Source organism: Pteropus alecto, unplaced genomic scaffold (genome assembly GCF_000325575.1).
Source record: "Pteropus alecto unplaced genomic scaffold, ASM32557v1 scaffold44, whole genome shotgun sequence".
Lineage (NCBI taxonomy): Eukaryota > Metazoa > Chordata > Mammalia > Chiroptera > Pteropodidae > Pteropus > Pteropus alecto.
Window position 1 is genome coordinate 6719155 of NW_006436812.1, and position 16123 is coordinate 6735277.

At 58.0% G+C, this 16123-nt stretch overlaps 2 protein-coding genes across 7 annotated transcripts in view; both read right to left on the reverse strand.

Annotated features, from left to right (window-relative positions):
- Positions 1–1461: 1461 nt before the first annotated feature.
- On the reverse strand, positions 1462–7560 carry RHOT2 (ras homolog family member T2). Of its 6 annotated transcripts, none has more exons than XM_015591236.2 (19): positions 7386–7559; positions 7215–7273; positions 7020–7128; positions 6884–6927; positions 5880–5933; positions 5296–5348; positions 5113–5221; positions 4761–4862; positions 4586–4684; positions 4337–4445; positions 4129–4249; positions 3735–3819; positions 3516–3658; positions 3333–3433; positions 3118–3248; positions 2921–3007; positions 2689–2811; positions 2375–2577; positions 1462–2067 (listed from the first exon to the last, which is right to left on the reverse strand). In XM_015591236.2, exons 1-19 carry the CDS (start codon positions 7420–7422, stop codon positions 1938–1940), a joined length of 1899 nt encoding a protein of 632 aa, XP_015446722.1. In that variant the 5' UTR covers positions 7423–7559; the 3' UTR covers positions 1462–1937. The 6 variants fall into 6 exon arrangements, with proteins under 6 accessions (XP_015446722.1, XP_006914073.1, XP_015446723.1 ...); XM_006914011.3 differs by having other exon boundaries at positions 7020–7101; positions 7386–7558; XM_015591237.2 differs by having other exon boundaries at positions 1462–2064; positions 7386–7558.
- Positions 7561–7831: 271 nt separating this feature from the next.
- The window catches only part of WDR90 (WD repeat domain 90), a 16554-nt gene continuing 8262 nt past the window's right edge, over positions 7832–16123 (reverse strand). The window contains 20 exon segments of the mRNA XM_006914013.3: positions 7832–8264; positions 8729–8813; positions 8901–9020; positions 9099–9242; positions 9349–9479; positions 9589–9763; positions 9955–10077; positions 12085–12256; positions 12450–12561; positions 12703–12871; positions 12960–13150; positions 13254–13413; positions 13503–13624; positions 13896–13998; positions 14537–14634; positions 14968–15162; positions 15311–15442; positions 15635–15675; positions 15759–15889; positions 16067–16123. The exon segment at positions 16067–16123 is cut by the window's right edge and continues 87 nt beyond it. Of these exon segments, the coding sequence (XP_006914075.1) occupies positions 8107–8264; positions 8729–8813; positions 8901–9020; positions 9099–9242; positions 9349–9479; positions 9589–9763; positions 9955–10077; positions 12085–12256; positions 12450–12561; positions 12703–12871; positions 12960–13150; positions 13254–13413; positions 13503–13624; positions 13896–13998; positions 14537–14634; positions 14968–15162; positions 15311–15442; positions 15635–15675; positions 15759–15889; positions 16067–16123 (2619 nt within the window). The 3' untranslated portion in view covers positions 7832–8106.

Consider the following 16123-nt stretch of genomic DNA (forward strand, 5'->3'; position numbering starts at 1 on the left):
GCGCGCGCCCAGCACATGGACGCGCTCCCCGGCTGGAACAGCTCCGACCAGCACCCCAGTCCCCGCGCCTGTTCACTGCGTGCCCGTTCCCCTCACCCCTGCGCCCCACCCTGGCAGAGCACTCTGCTCCTCCAGCAGGAACAGCAGCTGGGAAACTGAATCACACACAGGCAGCACCCAAGCACCTCCTGTGCACGCCCTTTTGCCTGGGCACCTTCTTGGGTAAGCCTTCCCAGACCACCCCACTGCCTGTGACTCCCCAGGTAGGGGCGCTAAGGCCAACAGGGAAACTAGCAAAGGTAGAGAAGGCTACTGCCGCTGCCCCTGCTCAGTCTACGAGACCAAACCCTGGCACGCACCTGGGCCTGGATGTCCCTTACTGCTCCTGCAGCTTGGACGTTGGACAGTGACAGTGGGCCCTCCAGCTCCAGGATGCTGGGGGGATGTGCTCAACAGACCAGTGGATATCAGGACAGAGGCCCCAACAAACAAAGCTGCAGGTGAGGTAGGGAGGGTCCCTAGTTCCTGGAGAGGGTAGGTAGACCCCTCCAACAGAGGTGACAGACTAAGGAAGTGTTACCATAGCAAACCCTCCAAGGACCACTCAGAACCCTGATGCCATGGAGCCATCAATACTGGCAGCTGGGCCTCAGAATAGAGGCTGGAAATAGCATCCTACTCTGCCCTCTAGCAGGCAAGAACTGCACCGTGGCAGTGAGCCAATAGAGATAGGAAGTTAGGATGGAGGAGGAATAACCTCCAGTCTGACCTCAGACCCTTGAGTCAGCCCCTCCCATCTCCTAGGAATAGCATGTTAGGACTCTGGGAGGTGCCCTGGCCTAGAAGGGGCTACCTGCATGGAATGACTGATAGCAGGAGGGGCACTGGTCTGGGTGGCCAGAGACTTCTACCCAGCCCTGCCATGGGCTGTCTCTGCTCCAGGCACCAGAACACATGCCAAGCAGGTACCTGGGACAAGAAGTGTCCAAGCCTAACCCTAAATCGAACCCCATCTTCACCAAGGGTTTTCTGTCCCTTTTCCCTCAGGTTGAGGCCTCTGGCTTTCCTTGCCCAATAGGACAGAGACCTCTGGTCAGGATGTGAGAAGTACAGGACAGATCTTCCACACCCAGGGGCCAACCTGCTCACAGAAGCAGAACATTTCAGCACATTCCAGTACCACCTCAGAATCCCAGGTCCTCCCCAAAGCTCAGCCTGGCTGAGGGGATGGATGATGATGTTTGGGGAGGAGTCTGCCATCAGGACCTCCAGCATCAGGTCTCCTCAGGAAAGCATGGGCCTCAATGAAGAGGTCCCCAAGCCATGGCTGGGCCATAACTGGACCTCACACTAGTCTGAGGGAGGTCTGAGGCCTAGAGGGGAGGCACGGGAGTCAGGAGTGAAGTTTCCAGCCCACACTAAGATGAAGGATGTGATTCAAGAAAAGCCATCTTCAGAAAGTAGAGTCCAAAATGAAAAAGACACTGAAGTTTAATCAGGAAACCCAACCTCATGTCTCCCATGAAGGGTGCAACCCTGGACCAGTCCCCCAATGTGGTGGGGAGGGGAGCATACAGTGGTCCAGCCACTCCTGCCCCCACTCCCCAATTTTGGTCCAAAGTGCTGCCCTCTGACTTCCTTCATACCCACTGGCTGTCTGGGACCAGAAGGAGTAGAGCCCTGAGAATTCAGGTCTTGGGTCAATGGCTTCCTCAACCATGTCCCGCAATCCCTCCAACACGATGCCCACAAAGGTAGGTGATGCTGGGCAGGACATAGGCTGGTGGGTCCTGGGGGCCCACCCTTGATGCTGGGCAGTGAGCAGAAACGCTGGGCTGTCTTCGGAAACAATGTTTTGACTCTGGAAGCCCCACCCAGTGGGTGGCCCCACACCAGCACCCTGGGGCCCCGAGATCAGACTGCATGGCCCTGGGGCCTCATCGGCTCTTCACTAGGACCCTGTAGAGTGAGAAACTGAGGATGGCAGCAACAGCGGTCCCGACAGCCCCTAGTGTCAACCGGAGCCAGAAGGAGGTGGTGTGCAGCTCCCCATGGACCAGGTGTCTGCTGGAGAAAGAAGTTGGCTGGAGACACCCTCAGGGTGTTACCCAGATTCTTGCTGCTGTACCTGCCCTCACCCTGTCTCCTGGAAAGTCAGAGCTCCACAGAGCTGCTCCCTGTGTCCCCTGTGTCTAGCAGTGAGACCAGGCCACGGAGGGCCCTGCCAGGGCATCAACACCTGACTAAGGCCCACCCTGCAACCCTGACTCCAGTCCCCAACACCATAGCTCTTCCACTCTTGGTGACAGGGACCACTGGTACCGTGGGATGGGGACAGGCCTCCCACCACAAGGACTACGGCACTGGTACTCACGGGAAGGTGGCCATGGTGGCAAGCTGGGTGAAGATGGCTGTGCTGGGCTCTGCTGGGCCAGTGCAGGAGAACAAAGTGGGGGCAGGTAGCCGATGCCTACGGCAAAATTCAGCCGGAGATAGGCCAGGCAGCGAGACACCTTCAGGCAGGTCGGCTTTGGAGGAGACAAAGAGGCAGGGGGTCTGCCTGTCCATGTAATGGCGCTGTGGAATGAGGGGCCAAGTGAGGGCATGGTCTGATGGTGGGTGAGGGTGCTGGGGGACCTCACCCATGGACGTGCTGCCCATAGAACCCTGGGGCAGGTAGGGGCTTGCCTTGTAGACGCTGGCGCAGAGCGCAAATGACTGGGGGTCACTACCATCGAACATCAAGCAGGCGACATCACAGGCAGCGTCACATGCGGAGGCCAGTAGGCTGTCTGCATTTACCTCACATAGCTGAACAGAGGGTGGCCGAAGGGAAGGGGGCTCAGTCCCTCAGGATGCATTGGGACTGTCCAATGTGCACCTGTGTCTACTGCAGGGACCCCCAACTCCCAGCACTCACTATCAGATACTTCTCTTGCCCGTTGACCTGCACCGTGTCAATGGCATAGATGGCAGGCTCCTCGCAGAGCTCCCTGGCATCCTGATGCTGAGGAGGGAGATACCCGAAGCCTGGTGACCTTGATGCTCCTCAGAGGCCCTATGCCCTGGAAGCCCCAGGCAGGAGCTAGGTCCCCTTGCCCAGCACATAAGGCTCACCCTCAGGCCACGGCCGAGGAAGGCCTGCAGGAAGGCAGACTTGCCCACTCCTCGGGCCCCCACCACATTGCACAGGAGAACATTCCTTTGTGTCTGTCCCTTCTCCTGGTCCAGCTTCTTCTCACGAGTGACTGCGGGTGGATGGCAAGGACAACCAAGAATGAGGGGCTGCCAGGGAGGGACTGGGCCAGGCCAGCTGAAGGGTATGGGCCCACCTGTGATGGCGTGGGCCTGGGAATCCTGCTTGCAGAGGGTGGGGTAGCCCAGGTAGCCAAGGTGTTCGAGACAGTGCTGGACATCCAGGTAGGTCACCAGGCTGGGGCAGAAGTGAATGAGGAGCAGCATCATGGAGGGGAAGCAGTGTGTGGCAGGTGGGGGCAGGTGGGGGCTGTGCTTACGTCCACTGGCAGAGGTACCCATGCAGGGACAGCCGGCCTGCTTCGGTACGGACTGTGCACAGGAACTGGGGGCTCCAGGGGGCAGCTGGGAACACACTGAAGAGGCCCTGAAGCTCTGCCGGTGAGAGGGCGCCATCATGGTCCTGTGGGCAGAAGGGCTATGACGACACTGGCTGGGAGGCCGAAATAGGCAGCTCAGTAGAGTCACTGCATCCTCACCTGGTCATGCTTCTCAAACACCCTCTGCACAAACTGGTAGCCAAAGTGGTTGAGCTCTGTGCTGCAGCCAGGGGGCACGTGGAGCCTGTGGGGTCATGGGGCCATCAGGTTCCCACCATGCTTGGCACACCTCCCATCTGTGTGGTGGGACCTCCCGTGCACTGGACTGAACCTGGGAGGTTCCTGCATGTGCCTCCTTTGGCCAAGCACCACAGCAAAGCAGCAGGAAGAAATGTAGCTGGGGGTGGGCGGCACACCTGCTCTGCTTGGATCCCAGTCTGCCTGTCCACAGCAGGGCACCTCCAACATAGGCTATCTTGGCCATGCTCTGCCTGAGCGAGGGCTCCAACTCCACCCCGGCCCCATGTGACACTGAGACCCACCCACCACTCACGGAGGGAAGAGATAGTCAGAGGATAGCTCCAGTGTATCCCCATAGCCAAAGCGCCGCAGGATGGTCCATGTGGTCTCGTGGCGGCCACGCTGGATAAAGAGCGTGTTCAGGAAGAGGAAGCCTGCTCAGAAAGGGGCAGAGGATGTGGTACTGGGTACTGCCCAGCCCCCACCCCACCCTGGGAAAGAGGCATGGTGCCAGGTCTCACCATCCAGGGTCAGCCGGTTGTCCCGCACACCTCCTGCCACATTCTTTCGCACTACCATCTTCACATCCTCTAGGGCCTGCGGGGCCAAAGGGTGCCCAAAACAGGACTTCTGCCTCCAAGAGAAAGTTGCTGTTAGTCAACTAGCCGCCCCAGTGACTACTCCACCTGATCGTTAATGGTGTCTTAGGCATGGAGCCTGGCTGTGGCCTGAGTGGGTGGGTGCCACCAGGAGGGGGACAGGGCGACCACCTGGAAAGCATTGAGTTCTTCGTCACTGAGCGCCTGGTCCAGATCCTGGTCTGAGAGCCTGAAGATTCGCGTGAGGGCCTGGGTGCATGCGGGCCTCAGCTGCAAGGACAGCTTGCTCAGCACGATGCCTCCCAATGCTCCCACCTGCTGGCCACCCCCTGTGCCCACTGCCCACCTGCTTGGTCTCAGGGTCATAGAGTGGGGCCGTGGGGTGCAGCACAGCCTTCTGTGCATAGTAGAACAGCTCTGAGATGTTCCTCAGGTTCTTGGCCGAGCACTGGGAGCCACCGGGACAGACTCAGAGAGGTGCCTGATGCCGGGAGACTCAAAGGGGCCCGGACAAAGATGCAGGAACAAGTGGTCGGCAGCCCCCGCCCAAAGGAAGTGGGGCCCCCACCTGCCCTCAACAAGACAGCTTGCTTGAGATCCCAGGCCACCAGCACATGAGCGCTTGCTGCAGGTCCTGGCCCCTGCCCCTCCTCTTCTCCACCCCAGTAACCCCTACCCTGCCCTGCCCACCAGCTCACTTCCACACAGGTCTCAATCTCAGGAAACTGGCTCATGATGGGCAGCACAGCCTCCATGGAGCTCCCCGGCCGCAAGTCTGACTTGTTGCCCACCAGGATGATAGGGATCCTGGGGAGAGGTCCACAGTCACCAGGGATGAGAGAGCTGGCAGAGACCACCCTCCCTCGAGCCCTGCCCATTACCTGGGCCCCGTCTTAGTCTCTCCATTCACCAGTGGGATCCATTTGGTTCGGATCTAAAAGGCAAGACCCGGTATGATGTGAGGGTGCCACATAGCCCAAGGCTTTCATGTGGAACTTGAGCCTAGTTTGAGGGAGATGAGGGAGAGTTGAGGCCCACTGAGGGCCAAAGTCACAGCCATTGGGAACAAAGCCAGTGGGACGTAGCAAGTGGCAGGTGCAACCTCATCTGATTCTAGCAGTTCTCAAACACTACCAAGGGGCCTAAGTCAGCAGCCCAGGGCAGCCTCTTTTACAAGCCTAAGCAGTTCAGACTTGTGGCTCTCCATGCTCTCTGTGCGGGAGATGACAAGGTCACAAGGGGCTCCCCTGGAGAAGCTGTGGGGTCCTGGCCACAGGCCCCTAGCACCCAGGGTGGCTCCAGGAGGCTCCCCAAAGTACTCATGAGAGATAGGGCCAGCCACAGATGTGAGTCACCCCAGAGCTGCTTCAGCTGAGCATCCACGTGGGGTCCACGCAGAAGTCAGGGTGATGATCAAGCTGCGTGCCAGTGACAGGGACCCAGGATGAATAGGGAGTTCTCTCACCTTCTCGATGGTGTCTTCCTCGGACACGTCATATACCACACATACCACGTTTGCCTATGGGGGAGGGCAGGTGGCACAGCATTACCAGAAGCTTCATGTCCACACCACCCCAGCACTCAAAGACAAGCTCAGAGACCCAGGAAGCCATCCTTCCCTGGTGCCCACTAGCCAGTACTCTTTGGCCATGTCATTGAGACTGGTGACATGGCCAAGGACCTGCTCAAACCTCAGACAAGCCCCTCCCTGCTCACTTCCAGGCCCCAGCACTGCAGCTCCGGTCAGTCCCCTGGAGAACTCAGGAAAGACCCCCCAAAACCTGGCACCCCAGCCTTCATCTTGGACCTTCACTCCTGTATTACTAGGGCTGAGACAATGACGAGGACAACAGCGCAAGAGATGATGAAGGCAAGGAGAGTAGCTGTGGCCTGAACTCTTGCCCAGTGGTGCCCCAGGACAGTAGAGAACACAGCGGGACAGGACAAAGCTGCAGGGGTAGTTCCCCCCCAAGAGCTTGGCCCATGCACACATCTTCCAAATAACAGGTGAACAGAGGACTGTTTAGCCTACAGCCCTGATCACAGCACCTACCTAAGCCCAAAGGCCCAGGGTAGTGGACTGCACTACAGGGTGGTGGTGCGCTAGGTGGCCAGGGCACAGAACTACTTAAGGGATCACTTTGAAGGATACTGAGGTCTGTTTCCCAGTAGCTACTGGAAGAACAAATGCTGGGTATGGAGAGCCATGGGGCTGGCCAGCTATATGGGTAGGAGAGAGGGATGGTCCCTCTTTTCCCCAGTTCCCAGCAGGGTGTGTCACAGGAATCCCATAACTCAGTGCTGAGAGGTCATAGCAGAATTAGCAAAACTGCAGACTCCCTGAGCACCTTAATCCAATCCCTGAGAGAGACACTCATTAGGCCTTGGGAGCAGCCTGCCCCCAGGGCCTGGGCACTGATCCCCCATGCCTGACTTCCACTTCCTGAGCTCTCAGGATGCACAATGTACCTTGTGAATCTCGTCCTGGAGCTCTTCAACCGTCTGCTCAGCTTCTGGATGGAAGAGATCGCACTGCAGTCCTGCCCAAAATGTGACTCCTGGGCAGAATCCTGGGGTGGGACGGGGTGGGGAGGCTCCGCTCTACCTGAGGAATCCACAATGTGGGTGGGCACCTTCTCTGGGGTGACGTCTGCGGGAATGGTGATCTCTTCTGCACGAGGCGGGACCTGAAGCAGACCGGTCTTGAGAGTGGCCTAGGAATGGAGGGAGGTCCACCCTGGGGCCTCAGTCCCCTCCTCGGCGTGACCACGGGAGGGGCGCTCAGCACCGCTGCTCTCACCTCCTCCGGGAATTCCTCGCCCACCAGCGACAGGATCAGCGACGTCTTCCCCACCTGGGCTGCGCAGGGCGGCGCGGTCAGCGCAGCGGCCAAGGTCGCGGCGCTCCCGCTCCGGAGAGGTCGGGCTCCTACCCCTCGGCCTCGATTCCCACCCCAGGCCCGGGAGCCTACCCTCGCCCAGCAGTAGGATGCGCACGTCCCGCTTCATGGTGGCCGTCTGGAGCTACAAACTGACGCCGGCACACAACCGGCCCCAACCCCGGCCCGCACCTGGGCTACTGACCGCGCTCTCCCGGAGTCCACACTTCCGCCCCGCGGGTGCAGCTACGCTAACGAGCCGGGCAGAGAAGAGCGGCCGGGCTGCTCGGCGGTGCCACCGCGTGGGCTCGCCGGGCACTGCAGGAACTGCGCCAGCCAGAGGGGCGGGGTTTCTATCCCAGGTACGGCTCTGCACCAGTTGCTCCAGGCTCAGACATGACTGCCCCACTCTGGGCAGGTCAACTCTTGAAGGTGGACAGGGAACAGGAGGTCTGGGGTTTGGCCAGAGACTAAGCTCAGGCCAGGCGAGAGAGCCAGGCGGAAGGGAGTAGAAGCCTGGAGTGACCAGCAGACAATACCACAATACAATGCCCACGTTTATTTCAACTATACAGGCAGAAATATAAAAAGTACTCAGGCAAAGAGCTAACAAGCCCTTTACATTTGTTTAGGGTCTAGATGATTTACATACACAGTCCTGGGCCTGTCTGGTGTGGAGGGGCTGGGCCTGCCTAGCCATCCTGGCCCAGCATGAAGTCCTCTACTAACCCAGCTTCTTGACAGAGCCTTTGCTCAGGCCAGGTACCCAGTGTGACCAGCAGGGAACACTTGACCCCGGCGTCTCCACTGTGGCTCAGTAGCCTGTGACCTCCCACACCAAGATCTCATTGTGGGCCGCTGTGAAGAGCAGATGGGCAGATGGGGTGAATCTGCAAAGCTGTACCCAGTCATCGTGGCCAGCAAAGTCCTGTGTGGCCTCCGTCACGCAGTCCACCAACCTCAGCACACGCTCTGTAGGCAGATGGCAGAGGGTGGGCCCTGTGCTTATGTCTGCAGCTCCAGGGCCCAGGGGTGCCCCTACCCCATCCTAGCTGTCTCCAGGTGGTGCCAGTGCTGTTTAGGGAATCTGTGCTGAATGGCCTGTATTCTCCATGCCCAGGGCTGTGTGTCACTGGGACTGGGGCAGCAGAGCCAAGTGAGACCCTTAAGTGTTGAAGCATCTCACAACATGGGGCTGCCAGGCCCCAAGCTGGACAGCTGAGTCCATTTAGGCCCCAGTGCTGGGTGCTGCACTCGCCACCCTACATTCCTTATCTCCTGACCCTGTGAAATCCCTGGGGCAGGTATCCTCACCCCATTTTAGAGACAAGAAAACCCAGAGTGCAGAGGTGAGAGGCATGTCTCAGTGTGGGGCACAGGTAAGTCTACTTGGCTCCACTCAAGACAAGCCAGAGTCTACATCCACCAGAACTCACCAGTGAAGCCAATGGCTATGAGGTGGGCTCCAGGGGACAGGCTCAGGGATATGGCGAAGAAAGGCAGAGGGATCTTCTCCACTACCTGTAGGCAGCAAATGTGAGGCACTGGGTAGTGGCTCCCATGGCCCCAGGACCCGCCCCTCCCAGCACCACAGGGGCATGTACATGCCTGCTTCTGGCAGAGGCTGTAGAAGATCACCTCCGGATGTGGGCCGAGGCCTGTACACACCAGCAATGCCCTATCCCAGGGGCAGAAGGCAGCAAGAGAGGGCGGTGGGCAGCCTGGATCCTGAGGAGGAATACAGCACGCTGTCGCAAGGTGGGCAGGTACTACTATCCCTGCCCAAGATGCCACCGGGACCCTCACCTTCAGGAGGGTGGGCGCTGGGAAGCTCAGCCAGTCCACGAGCTCACAGTGGCCCCGCAGCCAGTCGGAGGCCCAGATGCTGACCCGCTGGTCTCTGCTGGCAGCCAACCACAAGTCTGTGCCCTCCACCCCGAACTCTCTATACTGCAGGGGTAAGAGAAGGTAGGTACCTCCCAACCCACTTTGCCCAATCCCCTTCCCTGCCAGCACCACCTAGATGAGGCCTTGCCGGTTCATGAGCCCACTTCACCTCCTTGTTCGTGCTCTGGATGGTGGAGATCGGGGCACCCCGGTGGTCACTCAGTACACGGAAGGTCATCCCTGTGCGGGGGCAGCTCACAGCTATAAGCCCATCCTTGTCTCCAGAGAGGATAGTCTGACCTGGGCCAGGAAGGGCTCACTCTGTTACCCTGTGAGCCCCCAGCCCAAAGATGTGACCTGGGCCAGGCTGGGGCCCTCCTGTCACCCTGGTAAGCTCCCAGACCCTCACCATCAGCAGAGAAGAAAATGGCCGTCAGTGCAGCAGGATGGGGGTGCATCTTGAGCTCCATTGCGGTTTGGGAGATGTTGAAGACACGCAATGTGCCATCGCTATAACCTGCTGCCACGTGTTGCTGCTCTGGGTGTCCACAAGAAGTAGGGCTCCAAGCCAGGCAGAGGCAACTCTGGGGAACCCCAGTGGGGAAAGATCAGCACTCCCCTAGGGAGCAGGACAAGGGCCCAGCCCCAAGGCCACAGACACTGAGACTGGAGGCAGGATGCAGCTGCCAAAGCCCTTGAGTGGACAGTCAGGGGCCCAAGATAAGGGCTCCACATACTCACAACATGTACCCCTAGCCCCTGGTGCCCCAAGTACCTGGTTCAGCACTTGGAACTGGATCACCAGCTCCATGCTGGCCAAGGACCACACCCTCACACTTCCGTCATCTCCGCACGTGGCACAGTGGGACTCTCTGGGACTGAAGACCACCTCGTTCACCTGTGGGTAGCCAGCCAGCCCTACCTGAGTCTATGTAGCTTTGGACAGAGAGGGGACGCAGCAGGGCCACGTTGTTCTTAGGACAGTATGTGTCTCCTTCTCAAGCCTACCTGGCCACAGTCATCTTCACATGGAGAAGAAACTGTCCTGACCTCCCTCCCAAGTGCCCCACACGAGACCTGAGTGGAATCTGAACCACAAGGAGCCCACAGGCCATTGAATCTGACTGTCCTCTTGCTAAGACACCAGAGAAGTGTTCTGGAAGAACCTTAAATGAAACATGTCCTTAGAGGGCTGCAGACTAAAGGTAAAGGAAGCACAAAACACACTCTGGGCCATTCCAAGGGCCTCACAACTGGTGGTGGTGGTGATATGGCTTTTCCTGAGATTATCATGTGTGCACTGAGGGAGAAAGCAGGCATGAGAATCAAGATTTTGGTGTGAAAATAAAGGATACAGACACCATACACCAATGAGGTGAAATACAATGGCCTGGTCCTGCATTGTATGAGTTCATTGTATACTTTATCTTAAGTAATAATAATTTAGCTCTGTCCAGCTGAGAAGTGATGGACTCCTCTGGGAAGAAACAGCCAAGTCTGGTCCTGGTGGGAAATGCAAAGGGAGAGCCTGGACCTTGTCATTCCACATGAGCGGGAAATCACCAGTGACTATAAGTTCAAGGACTCAGGACTCAAACGCCCTGCCCTGGTGGACAGATCAAAATCATGTGTTCTGACTATACAATGGAACAGTATTTGTAATAAAAAGGAGTGAAGCACTGATACCAGCTGATAGGACACAGATAAACCTTGAGAACATGATGCTCAGTGAGAGAAGCCAGGCAAAATCCAGAGGCAAATCCAGAGTTGTTAGTGGTTGTCAGGGAATGGGTAAGGGGCGGGGGCGGGGGGGTGGTGTGTGTGGTGTGAGTACTTAACAGGTATGGGGTTTCCTTTTGGGATGCTGAAAATGCTCTAAAACTGACTGTGGCGATGGTTGCACAATTCTATGAATATACTGAAAAACACTGACTTTAAATGGCTGAGGTGTATGTTGCGTAAATCACCCCAACATAAAGCTGTTACCAGAAAACAGGTAAACTGTTTAATCATCACTCTTCTCAAATATTATTTGTTTGATGGCTACGGTTGTCTTCAAACAAATATATATGTAAGTTAAAAAACACAAAAAAGGACTCAGTAGCCAACTCAAAGACTTTGCCACTGGCTGAAGCCAGGGCTCTGTGAGCAGTGACCTCAGGGAGGCCCGGCCCACATGTCGACCCACTAGCTCTAGACTTGAAAAGTAAATGCATTGGCCACCGGCAGAACCAACGAACACTCAGAAACCTGGTCCATAAGGGAGAACCAGCTACCCTGCTGTTGCTGCCTTGGCTCTGCCTGAGGAAACCCAACACTCATGAGGCCAGTTTTCTCTCCTGGAGGAACATTAGACTATTGCTATCTGCAACTCTACTGAGGTGAAAGGTCACTCTGGACAAGAGCAGCACTGAAAGGTAAGCAGCCCCATGTGCTTCCTCACTGGAGACACAGCTCACTCACCCAGGAAGAGCTATGGGATGGATACATCCAGACCTCTCGGACCTGGGGAACATGGGTGCAGAAAGGCAGGTCCAACCCTGTTCTGTGGGAGGCTCTGGGATGGATGACCGGGTTTCTTCACCAAGTAAGTTAAAGAAAAAAAAAGCAGCAGAGGAAAGAGGAAGGACCAAGAAGAGGCAAGGTCTGTGGTGCTGACACAATTAGACATTACGTGGACTATGTCCACGTGGAATGAGCATGAACCTAGGTGTACATAGTCCTTACCTTGAGAATCTGAAACGTTTACATGTAAATCAATCTAACAGCTGGGCTTGTACTGGGAACAATGAGGAGGGGGGACGGACAGAGGGGAGCGAACGTGGGGCTCACGGCCCTGCTTCTGTCCAGGACAGAAACCCCCTCAGACGTCTTCAACAGCAAGCCGGTGGCCTGGCAGCCTCACCTTGCTCCTGTGGCCACTGATGAGGCGGGTGCTGGTGCCTTCAGCCCAGCTGACATACCAGAGCGTACCCGCCGTGGTACCTACTACGCCCATGTCCATGCTGTCGTGGAAGACGGCGCTCACGATGGCCCCATCCAGGGTCAGCTCGCGCTCCATGAACACAGAGCTAGAACTGGAGGGGAGTAGTGAGTCGCAAGGGTGGCAACAACAACAGTCCTGGGAGCCTCATGCTTCTAGGATATATCCCTATCCTTAGGCTCTAGCCTCACCCAAGCACGTCCCCATGGAAGGCAGGCCCTGCTGGCGATGGAGCGCTAGCCTGTAGCACTGATCAAGGACACTGGCTTCTTTACTCAGAGGCTCACCTGGCACCCGAGCCCTTGCGCCTCAGCTCTGGCACAGCTCCCACGGCCCACAGGCGCAGGCGCCTGGTGTTGCTGCCACTGACCAGCCGTGAGCCCGAGGACAGCAGCACTCCTAGGAGACAGAAGATAGCATGAGCTGCTTCTCCTGATACCTAGGACTCAAGAAAGAGTCCTACCGTCCCACTACCAGAGCTCCCAGGGAGAGGCCAAGCCCCTAGATGAAGGGGTCTATAGGGGCTCCTCAGGCACTCACCGATCTCACCGTTGTCTGCCCCCCAGGCCAGGAAGCAACGTCGGGCACGGGTGTCCCAGACACAGATCTGGCCAGCATTGGAGCCGCAGTACAGCAGGGGCTCAGCTCCATAGCACAGTGAGGTCAACTCACCTGCTCCCACTGCTTCAGGGATGGGCTCTTGGTGCACCTGGAGGGACACAAAGGCAGAGTGGGTCAGTGATGTCCCAGGGCCCAGCCAGACCCCACCCTCCAAAACCACCTTTGAATCCCAGTACCTTGAGGTTGATGTCAGACTCGCAATGCTGCATGAGCCACAAGGTGAGGGCACCCTGGCCCACACAGGCAAGCTCACTAGTGTCCCAAGGGTTGAAGGCCACGCCATGCATTGGCTCTAGGAGGTGGGTGGAGGACACAAGCTCGTAGGTGGCTGTGCTCCACAAGGCCAGGGTGCAGTCCCCATAGTCCCCTGGGGAAATGCATGGTGGTCATGTCAGCTGCCCAGGGGACCCAGGACAGGCAGGAGAGTCCAGAGGCCACTGCCCTCTACCCGCTACCCCCGCACAGCTGACCCAGTGTGACAAGGAGCCTGTCATCCAGTGAGAAAGCTAGGGCTTGCACGGCAGTGCAGTGATGAGAAAGCAGCTGCTGGCAGGAACCCCCAGGCACATCCCAGACTCGGATCTGGCAGCAGGAAGCGGAGCCACCTCGGCCTGAGGCAGAAGCCAGGACCTGGTGGGCATGCAGAGAGGTCAGTGGGGCAGGGGCAGTCCAGAGCCCACCCTGTGACGTGCACTATAGCCCCGGGTAAGGATGGACACCTGGGCGTCGTGGCTGAGGGCCAGAGTGGAGATCTCCTCGGGGTGGCCAAACCAGTGCTGCTGGGCGCCAGAGTGCAGGTCTTCCACCACCACCAGGCGGCCGCATGTATAAGCGAAGAAGCCTATAGGCAGGGAGGGTGTCCCAGAGCTGCTCAGCTGTAGCCCTGTCATCCTTCCCATCAGTTTCAACAGCCAAGGGGAACATGCTGAGCCTCCCAGGAAACTGCTCAGAAGAGGCACATGGGCTAGAGCACCAGGAGGTGTGACAAGAGAAACACCTTCTCTCAGTCTAACCACTCTCCACGCCGGTGCTCGCCTCCCCTCCTGGAGCCTGGCCTGGGGTGGTGCCCTATAGCTTCTGGGCCAGGAGCCAGAGTGGGCTATGACCCCTACCTGTGTCTGGCCTCCAGATCATGTTGGCCCGCCCATTCCCGTTATAGCCCACAACGGTCTTCAGATGCAGCAGCTCGTCCCCAGCAGCGGGGAAGGAGACATTCTGTGAGGAAGTGGCACAAGGACGCTGGTGTGCAGCACAGCACCTGGCTACCCCCCACCACCTCAGACTGTGCCCCGTCAGGCTGGGGCCTGGGACAGAGCTGCTCCCGAAATGGGACAAATGACAGGAGTGTGGGCCCCAAAGCCTTCACATGGGAGACCGACCAGGGATGGGAGCTAAATGCAGATAGGGAGGTAGGAGTGGGAGATGTGGGAAGTCCCTGTGGGGAGGCCAGGCAGGAGTGGCAAGACCCAGGGGACTCTCAGCAACAGGGCAAGCGAGGAGGTAGAAGGGGGGCAGGAGGGAGCCAGAACCATAGGGTGGGGATGGTAAACTCAGCAGAATACTGTCCAGATCCAGTCTGTCAGTGTGACAGTGAGAACATGGGGTGAAGGATGGAGGAGTACCATGGGGTGACTGCTGCCAACACCTGGACCGCTGACAGCTTTAGAAGCAGCCCCAAGGAGACCCCAGGGAATCTTGTGTACTGGGGTGTCCACCTGTGGCAGGGGCTGTGAGGACCCAACCCTCAGCCAACCTTGGCCATCTGGGAGGCCTTATAGCGTGCCGTGAAGTGCTTGTAGGAGTCTGGGCGAACAGCAGGCTGAGCACTGGCTCTCCTGGTGCTTTGGGCACCTGGCAGGGAGAAGAAAGAGGCCACAGTATGTCAAACCACACACAACAACGATTCAGACCTCTCCCTACATACAAGTTATCTGATCCTGGCTGGACAAAAAAAGTACCTGACCCAACACACACGTTCAGGGTCAGAAGATGAAGATAAGCCATATCCCACCGCTTATCTGGCCTGGCAGGGACCTCAGGCTCATCCATTTGCCCTGTAGGTGACCAGGCCTCGTCTCACTGGGCAAATTCCAATGTGTTAGCCAGCCAGGGCTGCCTTAGGCCACCTGGGGCCTATGGGCACCTGAATCTGGCTAGGCCAAGTCATGAGTGTCCTCACCCTACCCTGTTTACTGGGCCAGCCACAGGTGTGGGTCAGCATGCCAAAGCTACAAAGGCCGCGTGCAACCCCGCAGGCCCCGTCTCCGGCCCCATAGGCCTCCTTCTGCACCAGCACAGGTGGGCCTGAGGTCGGGTGGAGCCCCTCAGCGCCATGGCTCTCCTCAGAGGGTCCTTCATCATCTAACACAGAAAATGTGCCTGGGGATGGGAGAGAGAGACAGTGAGAGGAAGGCAGAGGCCCCTGAATCTCCACCCTTCCCCATAGGCTTGGAGCAGCACCCAGGCATGCCAGATGGGAGCAGTACACACATGTCCACTCAGGTACTCCTGGGACCCCTGCCCTTACCATCACTGCCCTCAGAGGGACCAGCACGAATGCCCAGCCAGGGTGGGGGTGTCTGGGATGGCACGGGCACCTGCTGCCGGGGAAGCCCATTGGCCCCAGACACTGGGTCCTCCAGCTGTCTTGCATTCAAGCCTGAGAACAGAAAAAGCTGGACTATGTTCAGGGCCTGAGGAAGACAAAGTGCATAGGGAAAGGTGTGCCTAGTCCCCATCCTCCACTCTGCACTGGGACCCCAGGACAGAAAGTGGCACCATGCCACCCCTAGTGGCTATAGGGCCACCACTAGATGTCACCATAGACTTCCATCATGGTAGGACCACTCACCAGCATCACAGGTCAGGGGGGTTCCGAGCAAGCCTCGGATACTGCAGAGGCAACAAGAGAGAGTGTCGGCAGGGGAGGGTGCAACAAAAGGCCCAGCAGATTCTGGCCAAGGGGAGGCACTTGCCTTCCTGAGGATGACCTCTCAGGGAGGGCCAGGATGTCCCAGAGGAAGATGGCATCACCCACGCTAAGGAGCTGCTGCTGGTCAGGAGTGAAGGCCACAGCCTGCACGGGCTCTGAGTGGCCAATGTATACCTGGGGGCAGCACATATCACATACAGAGACCCCTAAGTCCTGGCTGAACTGTTCTTCCACACCTGGGCCTGGCCAAACTGGTGACTGGGCAAGACACCCTCATGTGGTATCACACTTGGTGTGTTGTCCTCCACCCTCCTTCCCACCTGCCCACCTGAGCCCGACTCTGGCACACACCTGGCAGTCAGGGCTAGTCTTCATTGAGTAGTCCCACACCTTGATGGCCCGGTCAGC

Excerpts from the sequence above, each read along its gene's own strand:
- RHOT2 (XM_015591236.2), bottom strand. The coding sequence starts at position 7,422 with ATGAAGCGGGACGTGCGCATCCTACTGCTGGGCGAGG. Across the intron at positions 5,349-5,879 it reads AGGAAGACACCATCGAGAAG|ATCCGAACCAAATGGATCCC; the intron begins GTGAGAGAACTC and ends CTTGCCTTTTAG. Across the intron at positions 5,222-5,295 it reads GAGACTAAGACGGGGCCCAG|GATCCCTATCATCCTGGTGG; the intron begins GTAATGGGCAGG and ends ACCTCTCCCCAG.